The 13,581-nt window shown below is 35.3% G+C and overlaps 1 protein-coding gene across 1 annotated transcript; it reads right to left on the bottom strand.

Annotated features, from left to right (window-relative positions):
* Positions 1–1,248: 1,248 nt before the first annotated feature.
* Positions 1,249–12,757, bottom strand: LOC117113966 (the record flags this gene model as incomplete). The annotated part of the gene is made up of 7 exons (XM_033257470.1): positions 12,541–12,757; positions 9,315–9,566; positions 8,723–8,929; positions 7,939–8,100; positions 7,246–7,428; positions 6,108–6,197; positions 1,249–1,471 (listed from the first exon to the last, which is right to left on the bottom strand). Coding segments are annotated over exons 1-7 (1,279 nt in total), but the record flags the coding sequence as incomplete, so codon positions are not given.
* Positions 12,758–13,581: the final 824 nt, after the last annotated feature.

Below are 13,581 nucleotides of genomic sequence, written 5' to 3' on the forward strand. Positions count from 1 at the left end.
GCCATAAATGACACTGTCAGACTCAAAATTGCAGTGAATATCCTGTTATCCCCCATTTACTTATAAATATCCAGGTAAAAGCAATAAAAGAGAAAATATGGAAACAAGATGTACATTACCTGAGGATCTCCTATACTAAACATATTTACATAAAAAATACATAAAAACTAATTTAAAAGATTCTATCAGATCACCAATAAAATATTAGAATACAAAAATAGTGCCAGTTAAACCAATTTACAGTGAACGAAGTCATGGGTATATCATTATTGTCAAGGCATGATCACACTGTTGTAAGAAAAATAATGGAATCATGAACAAGTTGTTCTAATAATCTAGCAGACCCCCTGTTAACCCCTTTCACTTGGCGGACCCCAGGTTGGGAACCACTGATTTATGGTATGGGTGAGAGGCTTGAGAACTGCCCTTGATGCGACTTTGCGGTAATCTGATCATGTTCAGCTGCAGTAGGTTTAAGTTAAGAATGTGTTCACTGTATAATTCATTCTCATTCAGACGAGACTTTTTTTATACCTTGTTTTGCATACTTAAATTTTTAAAGATTATGATTTTGCCAAAATCATCTAGACGGAGAAGAAAATAAAAATAACATTTTATTGGTCAATGTACAATAGGATGGTTAAATGCTTCAAATTCATATAATTAAGAAGAAATATATCTTATCCTTGGAGGTTTCAAGGCAGTGGAGGGCATAATAAAAAATAAAAAAATAAAGAAAATCTGTTATTTTTTTTCTAAAATTTCCACTTTTTCGTAGCGGTGGGTGCCCTAATTGGCCAAAAATAAAATTATATTTTTATTTTGAAATCATCAATATTTGCAATCGGCGGGTATACAAACAAGGTATAAAAAAAGTCTCGCCTCAGGAACAGGTTTGAAACATAATTTCCTCTTAAAAAGGCAGAGTGATGGTTTCCATAATGCAATTTGATTTATAAATTCATCGACGCTCCCAAAAAAAGAAATAAAAGCATCGGCTTTGTTCTTGATACTTCTGCGACCAGTATTTGAATTTGTTAAAATATTGCACACAGTTGCAGCCTGTTTCCTACCCAATAATTGATTAATGATCTTCCAAGCTTTATATTTTTATTATTTTCAATTTTTTTTATAACAACAATAATAAAAGGAAATCAAATGTAGCTCATGGAGAGAGCACAAAAATACAAAATACTAAAAATTAAAAGACCTACATTATGCAAGAAATACATCAAAATTCTATTATACCTGTCTTGGTTCTGCATTCACCAAACAAGTATTTAATTCGTTTAATCCTCATCCCCTTATATGTCTCATTACACTGAACACATTTTTTAGCTGCAATAAATCTCTCCAGTTTGAGGCAGTCTGTGTTCTTGCAAAATTGACAAGGAATGTAGAAGCCATAACTAATGCGTTTCATCCAGTTGCGGCCTAGGTACTGTAGGTGCTCATCCAAGAGATTCCACAGCTACGAATATAAAGTTATAGACAAATCTGTAATTTATCTCATAATACATGGTTACAAAATTATTGTGAGATTTGAATCTTTGAACATGCATAGATAAGTGAGATAGCATTTTCCACTGGATTGACTTGTGGATATTGGCACATAATTATTACTACCGTAATACTAACTTAATCAGGCATAGTCCAAGGGTAGAAAATCACTGATGTAGCCAAAATCCAAACACAGATAAGCAGGCAACCGACCATTTTATATTATAATCTGACCAAATGTTTGTGATGATTCATCGGCCAGGTACACCTGCACACAATAATAGCACCTTTATATATAACAAGGGTATTTTTTAGCTCCTAATTGTGTAAGTTTAATATCATAAAATAAAACAATTTACACTAACACACATTATTTGATTTTAATATTATTTCCTATGATTTACCAGCTGCTACTATCTAAAAAGGTACTATGTAAAGTAAATTAAAAATTTGCTCCATTATATGTGAGCCTTCAAGTTTGTTGACTTTCCATTCATATTCCTATATTTTTGAGCACTGTATTATTATCTATTTGATTTTATTTATACATTATTGTGTTCCCAGTGCTAAGCACCTTTATTTGAATATACATAATACTACTGTAAAAAACACTGCAAAACAACAATGCTGTGGGAAACAATGTCTGGATCTTGGTAGATACAATGCAACATAAAGGCTTTTTTTATTTGATGATTATTGTGTACAGAATCAAGAATACAGTAGTAAAGCAGTCAGAATTAGATGTGTTTTTGCATTTAAAGAATTTTAAAGACGTTGAAAAATGTGGGATGAATTGTTTATTGATTTCATTAATAAAATAATACAACTATCTAAACAGAAAACTATCGTGCATCATTTTAGATCCTCCTGAAACACAAACACAAGAACCTTATTTCAAGCTACCTTATACATTTTTTTTTTTTCAAAACAGTGAAGGATTACGATTTTGCTATGCTCAGACTTAAATTTGAATATAATTTTCTTTTTTTCTCCATTTTTCATAATTTTGAAAAATTTAGGGGTGGGGAATGAAAACGGCTGGGCCCCTTTGAATCCGCCAGTGTCTGGGCCTAAAAGTCTTCCTAGTACGTCAGTAGGCCTATTTATTAGGTTTGGTTTTTCAACACCAACTATAATTTTTTTTTGTGTAAAAATGAGGGGGTCATGCAGTAGCATGGGGTGGGGATAAAAAAAAAAACTTGCACCCCAGGTTGTCCGACGCTAGCACTAGAAAATTTTCTGACCACAAAAATCTACTCAAGCACTAAGTAGTTTGAAACAATGCCAGTGCCAGAAATTCCCTGATGAGGAGATAATACCCAACAAAGGTGTCTACATTTACCCCAGTGCCACCATGGTTGGTGCTGAGGTGAGCAACTTTTAAAAACAGACACCCTTAGATTCCCGGAAATGGCAGTTCCAGATTGTAAAAATATATTTCAAAGCAGTGTTTCAATAAAATACATCTTCGAGTCTGCTCCCCTAGATCCGCCGCCAATGATTAGACATCGCACCATATCAGCTTCCCCACTTAATTCATTATCCCGAATCAGTCTCCCTTCCCCATGTCTACGCCACTAGATACAATGAGATACTCAGAAAAGGCCATACTCTTGTTAACAGTGCCAGAGTAGGTGGTCATGCTTCTATAAGTACAGAAAATCGGCCAGAAAAATGATATATTTTTTAGCAATGTCATGTGGGCTGGATGAAAATTTTTGGCAGGAAGGAGTTGATCCGCGGGCCGTGGGTTGAATGCCGGCGGTCGTAGTGAATAATATTCAAAGCAAGTTACTGCATAGCACCATAAACAATATAAACAAATAGATAAATAACAACAGTGATGATGATTTATGTGAGGAGTTTTTACTTTCCAATCTCCAGCAATAAGACACAGGGAAGGTTTGGGATGTTAAAATTATGAACACTGCAACTTACCGAAGTGGGACTTCACTGTTAAATTGGGTATTAGTTGCACAGGTATTAGCAAACATGATTCAAAAGGCAAAGTATGTCCGGAAAGTTTGGAACATTAGTTACCATTAAGTTAGGAGCATTTCCTTTACACAAAAAGTTTGTTTGTCCAATTAACTTAAAAGTGCTACTTAAATGGTACTGAATTAACAATACAATAAAAATTGTTTCAGTCCATCATGTATGTAAAACGCAGGAGAGCACTAAATTGCTCTCCTCAAATTACTAAGGAGAGCAATTGCTCTCCTTAAAAATTTCACAGCTTTGAATAGATGCCCCCACCCCCAGGAGTGGATCCAGGTGTCCAAATTAGGGGGGCGGGCGGGCGATCGAGAGACAACACTACCCTAGGGGGATCCAGTATGCCCCGGGAAAATTTGTTTTCTAGACGCACTGAAATTACTTCTGAGGCATTTCAGGCAATCAATAATCGAGGGAAAACCGGCCTCCCCTTCCTCCCCGCAAATCCTCCCCTGCCTCTCACTCCAGAGCCTCATTTAGAATAAACCCTTTCGAAGCAGCACCTGGAGGACGCAGAATATCGTATTTTTTTTGGCGTCACCTGTGTATAACCACACCTATTTTAATCTCCAAACTGTTTCCAAAGTTTTTATCTATTTTGAAACATTCATTATATTTGCAAACATAAAAATTAAGAAAGTTCAACTTTATCGGCCGATTATTAAACAACAAACAACTGGTAATACTTGTATTCTCTAGGAAAACTTTCATCAAAACAACGTATTACCTAGGAAAATCAACATTTTTTCGCGTAAACATCTGTATATTTTCTGCGTTAAATATTCGACCGTGTGGGTTTTAACAATCATTTTATTCAAATTTAAATATTAATTTAATATACTAAAATATAGTGAGCATATTTATTTATCTATAATTCAATCAATAATAAAAGCCAATATTGACTAAAAAATATTCAAGGTCTAACTTGCCATTATTACTACTCAGTGCTCACGACCTGCTACTCTAGCAAATCACGCAACAATGTTGATCACACACACGTAAACAGAACCCAGAACCATGTGATACAAAGTTCACGCATGGGCAGATAACGTATGCCATTTTACAGTTAAATTACAATAAAAGTAAGTATTACAACTTAAAGAAAACTTATGTTTTATAGCACACATATTTTCACAAGTTTTTATTCTGAAATTATAACAGTGAACACTGCATAGCGGTATCATTCTTCCTATAACCTTACTAGCCTTCCAGCAACAAGACGCTGTGCAGCGAGTTTACAACCATGTGCGTTTTGTGACGATGTTCGTGAAGCTACAAACGTGACTTCGAGGAAAAAAGTGTTTGATAATGTTTTTAGCGAAGTGGGTTCAAACACGTGCAATGTTTTAGAAACATTGTTTATAAATGAACGTAATGTGAAAATATTTATTTAAGCAACCCAAACCATTGCTTAAATGTCGTAGGAATCCTTGTCGCACTGTAGTGTAATTACAATACTTGGCCAGTAAACCTAGGCTAATTAATTGGGATAGCCTGGGTTTAACCGGACGATTTTTGCCTTTGCGGTTCGCGATCTAGAGTTTTTTATTAGCAGGTTGATGACCGGTGTATAGGCTGCACCCTGAATTTCGTGGTGGAAATCACGTATAAAATTTGTGGCTTTATACACTGGAATATATTGTAGCTTTAGTTGCAAAATTCGATAGATTTTGATTATGGACAAAGTTTCAAAATATAATTTTTGTCATTAATTTTTGTTTTAGTTGCCTGGTAAATTAAGGAGCATGATTAGTTGCTCTCCTGAAAGCATGTTCAGGAGTGCGGAGAAGAGAGATCGCTCTCGCTCTCCTTAAAAAATGATGGACTGTTGTTTATTAGACATGAGTCATCACGAAAATGTTACTAATGTTAGTAAAGACACAAAGCCCGGATTGAAGATGTCAGGAATAGATACAAGCATTTTTAAACTCTGTTTTAATCTTTATATTCATAATGATATTGTAAAGATTTACAATGATAACAAACTACTGGATCTCAATCTAAGAATAGTCAAAAAAGAACGACCAATAAAAAAGATAATTATTACTCTATTAATAATCAACCTATAACTTTTTGAGTACTGTTTAAATTTTTTAATTGATTTACAGTTCCTTTACAGATCATGTAATATTTTTAAAAAACAAGAGCACAATCCTAGTTTTAAACACGTGAATGTATGGATAAATTTTACTCCTCAAATCTGTTTCATCTCATTAATTCACAAACTGATTTTCTTAAGTTGCAAATAGTAGGTTTGCTAAATAATTGTACACTTAATAATAGTATATAAATACACACATTTTTAATAGTAAAAATATTAACATTCAGTAAATGATTGAAATTTGCATTAAAATATTAATAAACAAACAAGTAGTAATGGGTATTAACCAACCAAAATCAAATATAAAAGAGGTAAATTTGGTGTCCAAATGGGGAAAGCAGACAAAAACCATCCAGACAATAACCACCTACTGTACTGTAAAGCCAGTTAAAAACGAGCCCACCCAACATTGTGCACCCCACAGTGCACCCTACTTTAACAATGGTATATTCCATTTTGGGTGGTTTTCGTGCCGGGGTGGTTATTGTCCTTAAGATAATTCAACACTCACCATCTTGCAAGTGGCTGGGTCAAGTTCAACATCATCCTCTTCATCTTCTTCATCACTACCACTTTCAACTGTAGTAAGCTTAATTGTTACCTGGGTCACAAAATTATAATACAATTTGCTTAGATAAATCATTCCTTAACACATGTAAATAAATTGTTTAAACATGATAACCGAACAAAGGTGGTAGATGTGATTTGCAAATAAAATCAAGAATTGGAATGGTGAAAGCAACATAAAAAATGAACAGAAAATAAAAAAAAAAGAAATTTATTAACACTGTTGTATGGAGTCATTAATAACATTAACATATGGGTCAAAGATGGTGGACAATGTGGAAAAACGAAATAGGTATAATTGTAAGCATTTAAAATTTAGATATGGAGAAGATAAGTTGGAAACAGAAGAAGGGGATTGGACATATGTGTTGAGAGGAAATAAACTGTTAAAATAAAGAATTTAGAAAAGGATAGATTGAAAGCGCTCTCAAGGAAGAATGTGAGTGTTGATGTTAAATGACATGAAAGAAAAATAGCGCGACAGGAATGTGGAATAGACGGCCCTGGAAGGGCTGGTTTTTTGGAGCTGGTTTTTGATTTGACAGACCCTAGCTACAGGCCCAAGCTACCCTTAAAATGTATATACTGTATTATTAAAGAACCTCTATTGAGATCCAGCAGGCTGCCATTGATGCACAGTAGAGATGCGTCTTTAGATCTCTGATCTTGTTCACAAATTCACGGAATAGCACTGTCTCCTAAGAATTTCGTAGGACACCTGGGCTGTGTATATATATTGCCTTGGTTTGGTTCTGTAATCATTAGTGGTCGTGGGACTAGTTTGGGTCCTACCTAAGCTGGTCGAACGTTCTGTTTGGGTCTGTACCCTAGCTGCACTGATGAGGCCTGGAAGGCCGAAACGGATCCGTCTGCAGATATTGGGATTTCTTCCAGTGGATGCTTAGTATATTTTGTCATTCTGATCCGACTTTCTCTACTCTTCCGTTTTAATTTTATATTATATAATATATATATATATATATACATAAATCATCAAAGAAAGGTAAATACAGTGTTCGAATAAAGGACATAATACATCGTGTAGCATCTTTCCTATTCTGTGACCATTGCACAAGCCTCACAACAAGTCGGTAGAATATGCCTTCAGGTAGGAACCCATCGAAGTCAATGTACAGGATGACCATTGACTGAGATGCCACCGGCTGATCTTTGCACACCGTTTCATCATCTTGCTTCTTTAGCAGGGATGGTACATAAAAGAGCCGGATGCCTTCCTCGGTTGATTGGACAACATCAGCTGGCATCTAACAGAATATACAATTAAAAGTTCATTAAAACACAACATTAAATCAAAGCATACAATGAGAGTAATGACATTAGTTCCTGGATAGCAGTGTAAGTGTAGTCCAAAATAAATACATTAAACTGAATGGAAAAGTCTTTTATAGTTGTGCTGGGTTGGATCCAGAGATGTCCGAAAGAGAGAGGGGGGGAGCCCAAAAGTAGGGCTGATGCCCCTGCGAAATGTATGTTTTCTGGACAACCAAATATAACCTCTGAGGCATTTTGGGCGATCAATTTTTTCTTCTTCTTTCTTTTTCTTTTTTTTCCCTTTTACACTTTCCAAAAGGGGGAACGAGGGCCAGGCCACCTTCCCCCCCCCCAAATGATCCAACTCCCCCCTAAATCCTCCCCTGCTGTGTACCGTTATTATTTTGGAAGAGGGGTTTAATTTGCCGGTCCCATATGCACAGTAACTGTACATTTATCAAAAATAAAATATGAAATTGACATGTATTAATATGTATCTGTACCTCATGAGATTGAGTATTCAAACACAGCAAGTCAAACTTCTGCATTAGCTTTAACAAGAATTCAAACAGGTCGAGAAATTCATGCCACATGTGTCTGAGTAGCCTTTCTTCCAAGATTCCATGATCATCAAGTCTTTCCAATGAACTTTCGAAATGGGAATACTTAGTAAACAAACAAAATATATTTTTGTGAAAACTATATTTGTACCAGAGTAGTACTGGTGGTCGTGGTAGTGATGATACTGTTTATAATAATATTAATTTAATAATAATATTGGCACAGCAGTTGTGTATTGGTTTCTAAAACTTAAGGTCAGAGGTTTGAACATTTGTTGTAGGGAAAATGGCTTATTATTTATGATTAATTAGTTGATTTATCTCAGAATGCTACTTTGAAGTAAATTATGAATTATAAATAATTAATACAGATAATAATAATAATAATAATAATAATAATAATAATAATAATAATAATAGTTTGAATGAAAAAATAGAATATAATCAATGTCTCATGATACACTCAGCTACGGCAATCAAAATATATTGTACCAGTTCACCATGTTTTGAGAAATGACCATTGAAATGTTTATAATCATATCAAATAAATTTATATAATGAAATGCTTTTTGAAAAAGATGAAACTAATGTTCCTAAATATAATAATATTTAGTAATAACAACAATAATTAAAAAAACATTTTAATATAACATATAATCATATTTTCTACATTTTTGACTAGCTCTAAATACACAATACAATAGATAATGTATAAAAATGCTCATACTTTGTTAGAGGAAACATTGACTGTAAACACTTTGCTGAAGACCAATATCAACCACTGCGGATTCAGTATGATTATATCATTGAGGAGGCTCTCTGGTGTATCAAGTTTACCATAATAGACAATGTTTCCAAGGTCATGATATAAATGCAATGAAGCAAACACAAGTTCTCTTTTGATGATACCACTATTCGCAGCTAGATCTTTTACCTAAAATTGACAAATTTACATAAATATATAATTGTAAGGAATCTAATGGATTCGAATGAAGATTTTTTATCACATAAAGTGTACCATACCAACTTTGTACCATAAGCTTTGCTAAGATACATACTCTAAGGCCAAAAAAAAAAATGGCCAAAAAAATTTTTGTTTGCCCTCCCCACCTGCCCCTAACTCACTGGAAAAAATAGGGGCGGAAAGACAAAAAGAAAAGTGAAACAAATTGAAATGCTTATAAACATTAATAGGCCTATATAATTTGCAAATAGATTAATTAACATCTACACATTACTAATGCACCCTCCCAGTTCATATAAATATCATGATGCATAACTAACCTGGCAACTATATAATTAATTAATACTGTACTTGCCTCTGCGAAGTTAATTTGGTTTTTGCCCAACTGCTCAATCTCATGCCAAAAGTGAAGCCACTTTATGGGGAATCTGTGCTCCAAGTATTTCTCTAGCTTAGTAACCTTGGTGATGTGGTCCCTTAGATTAACAATAGCTTCATCCAGGGGTGCCCTAAGGCTGTTGTCAATTGCATAGTACTTTTTCACTACATGGCCCCGGTATAGTTTTCCTCTTAATGCCTCCCTAATTACTGCAAACTTCTCTTTTGCCTGGAAAACAGAATAGAGATGGAAGAAAATGATACAGCATGCAAATATGCCAGCCAGCAGTACTGTACATAAAAAAGAACAACACTATACTATGTGTGTGTCAGTGGTGGCGTCAGCTGGGGGGGGGGGGGATTTGCCCACCCGTCGGACAGGCCCGGACACCTCTGTCGTCCAATGCAAGACTAGGTCGTCTGACCAAAAATGTAAAAAGTAATAATTTGCCTATCAAAATAACAATCAAAATAACATTGTTTTGACTGCCAATCCCTAATATTGTGGTCTAAAACCACATTTGAACCACACTAAGTCATAAAAACTCTCCCTATGGACCATAAAAGGGAGATTTTGATTCCAGGCCGTCGACCGAGACTTTGTCTGCAATTGGCTCTGACCCTCTGTTGGCAAATTTCTGGTGCCACAGCTGGTGTGTGCCCTGATTATCAGCACAGCTGAAATGGCTATATACTAACATTATTAATTAAATGAGGCTTAAATATTATGTTGTAGTTGTTTTACATGTTGTGTCTTCACCGCTGTCTTTCTACCTTCTAGCAAGATTACGTAAAAACTAATGAATGGAGCATCATGACCAGGGGAGTGCCAGATATTTGCCGACGAGGGGTCCAACGGAGGAGTCAGATGGAAAATGCCCACCCTGCCCCTCCCCCAACCCATCCTCGCTGGCGCCACTGGTGATCATAACACTCAGTGAAATTGTACATAATTATTCAACAAAAGAGATTTTTAATCCTAGCATAAAAGAAAATAGCACCATGGACTGCCTGCGTATTGTTGTTTCAATGCAAATTATAATCAGAATTATTCATTCATTCTGATGGTATACTTTATTTAAAATTTCACCAACATGCAAATAAAAACAATACAAAGATTCACAGATTTTCTGTTGTGATTTACTATACAGGTATAGTACTGTGTTAATATACAAAATGTGGAATTTCGAAAGGGCATGCCATGCAGTATAAAATTGCTCAGGTTAGAGCAGCCATCACCAAATTTATAGGGAACCTTCTTAAATAATGTTAGAGATATTATGATGTGTAAGCTTCCTTATAAGTTTGGCGATGGGCGCTCTAGATGCATTATGATGTAATGGCCCTGTCACATAGTAGCGAATAGAGCTAACGTATATTTCTAGCATACTGATTTCTTTACTCAAAATGACATGCTCAATAACACTCAAATTATTGGCAATAAATGAACATCCTTACGCATAAGACGAACACCCAACAAATAAGGAATTAATGCTGATTGTACAACTAGCGTCCATATTAATGAATGACAGCGCATTATTAGTGTCCGCCCAACAAATGTTGAGCTTACATAACAAATGTTCGTCAAGCACATTATATGGACGCCTTGTGAAATTTGATATAGTTCGGTATACTTTATGTATTCGTTGGTCATTCGTTACCGATTTGTTAGACGAACACTATGCATACGTTATACATTCACTATAGCCAAGTTTCAGATGGGTTTGACGTATTTGGACGAACAACGAACGGATAGAAAACGTCAACCCAACATGCCAAACGTTCAAACAGCGAGTGCTCCCCGTATACATAGTGTATTAAGCACAACATTGTAACACGTTCAAAATTTTGAACATGTCCAAAATTTAAAATTTAACCCACCGTACCTCTGCAAACCCTAGCAAACGGATAAAACGTACTTCAAACGTGTCGCAAACAAATGTCAACCTACGCGAACGTAAACCAAAATTTCCATAAACATCGGCATACGTTCACTCTATTCGCTACAGTGTGACAGGGGCTTTAGAAGAAAAAATATATTAATATATTTTATATTTAACTTTAAACTTCATAATCTATAAATTTTTATGGTTGATTTGAGGAGTTAGCATTTATTACTGAAGTTATAGAGCTATTTAAAATGACACTAAAACCAACTCAATACTATACTTACTGAGATACAGTCAATAAAACGCGTAAGGTATCACTGAGTAGCTCAAATTTGTTAGCACGCAACTCACTAATTAGGAGGTCTGGAGCTAACATTTTTCATTTCTAATATAATAGGGTGAATTTAAATTTTGCAGAGATTATGACCTCTGTTAGCAGATACAAAAGAAATAAAGTTCCGTTAAATTTAATAAATCTTTTGAGGGCTTTCTATACTTTAAAGAAATGTGTTTAAACAAGTTAATATCACAGAGCATATAATTAATTGTGCTTGGTGTGCAACTGGATTTAAAACATTTGTGTACCCACAGAGGTCACTAGTCTTCTACCACTGATTATTTTATTACCTGCATTTTTACATAATCCAAGGATTGCTTTTCTATGCACATCAGGCTGTTTAGGATGTTTCATCTTAATAACGGTTCATCATTAACGCAACCAAAAGAGGTATCGGTGAATCTATTTAAATCATTTGTTGATTCCAAATAAAGGCCCGGTCCTACCATTTAAGTTACCAGCAATAAGAAAACAGCCTAGCTTAGTGGAGCGGCTTAATTAAGTTTCAGGGACTGTAAAAATATCTTCGCTTTGGTGTATGTAAGTCATTATTGTTACCCTGGAGGGAAGAGAAAATCACCCCTTGTTTTATCTAAGTTGGTACACCATGACACATGTTGTACACAGGCTAAAAGCTAAAATATCTCTTCCAGAATAAAGTGTACTATAACTTGTATTTTATAGGAAAATCAGCTTTCAATAAAACCAGGAAACAAGACCGCCATAGAACGCACACAATTTTAACCAACGGTGCCATTTCTGCCATATATGCTCAGTAAAGGTTCATATTATCACATCTGGGTTAATTTAAGAAAAAAGAACATTAATAAGTCTACAAAATCGTTACTAAAACAAGAAATTTTTCTTATGCATTGCTCTACAAGATATAAGTTTTAGAGCAACAGACAAATGCTGTACAACAACTCAAACATATGCAAGTTCCCACTTCAGTAATTTTGAAAATGTGGTCTACTCACAAGTTCATTTTTCTGTTCTTCATTTCCTGGTAGCTTATCTTTGTGAGTGCCGACAATAAACACTGGTGGTGATAATTGCTCCTGTTCCCAAACCTTTGGGTTTTCAGTCGTATGTGAGTAGATCGACAGCAACCAAAAAATGATGAACTCCAGGTATGTCATACGACATTCAAAAGATGAAACCTGTAAGTATAAAATAAGCAAGCTAAAGATTGTTGATTGTTGCTCAAACAGACTCATAAATTATGGTAATATATAGGGATAAACTGTAACCATCTTGCGGCAGGGATGTCGTTATGCAGGGCGGAGGTGGGTGGCGCCGCCCAGTCTTGACGTCTTGCGCCCATCCTAAAGCTATTTTTAAGGCCTTCCGCCCAGCCTCATACAAATTCTCCCGTCCACCCGTAAAATCATGAAAAAACACAAGATTTTGCTCAATAACCCGTATATTCCCTTATATAAGTCGCAAATTTTATACGCAATTTACCGCCCGAAGTTTGGGGTGCGGTCTATACACCGGTCGTTAACCTACTCCCAAAAAGCTCAGATCGCGAGCCACAGCGAAAATCAGGCGCCGTCTGTCTAGCTTGGGCCCATTCTAGCCCAATTAATTAGCCTAGGTTTTGAAGGCCTAATATTTGTAATACTCACTACAGTGCTGTACTAGGATTCCTACTACATTTTCTATGACATTCAAGCAATGGTTTGGGTTGTTTAAATAATTATTTTCATAATTACGTTCACTCATAAATAATTTTGAAACACGCTGTTTCTATTCAAAATCACTTTGTATCGCTCAAAACAATAAACAAAATACTTTTCGTGAGTGTGGTCCTCGAGGTCACGCGCTTCCATTTACGATGTCAAAACAAAACATGTGGGCTGGTGAAACTTGCTGTTCGACGTCTGGTTCCTGGTGGCTTGTACCGTTATAAGGAAGAATAATGATACCGCTATTTCAGAATAAAAGCTTGTAAAATTAATTTATGCTATAAAAACACGAGTTTTCTTGAAGTTGTAATAATTATTTTACTGGAAATT

Source organism: Anneissia japonica, unplaced genomic scaffold, assembly GCF_011630105.1.
Source record: "Anneissia japonica isolate Jap-2015-1 unplaced genomic scaffold, ASM1163010v1 scaffold1581_len15850_cov121, whole genome shotgun sequence".
Taxonomy (NCBI): Eukaryota; Metazoa; Echinodermata; class Crinoidea; order Comatulida; family Comatulidae; genus Anneissia; species Anneissia japonica.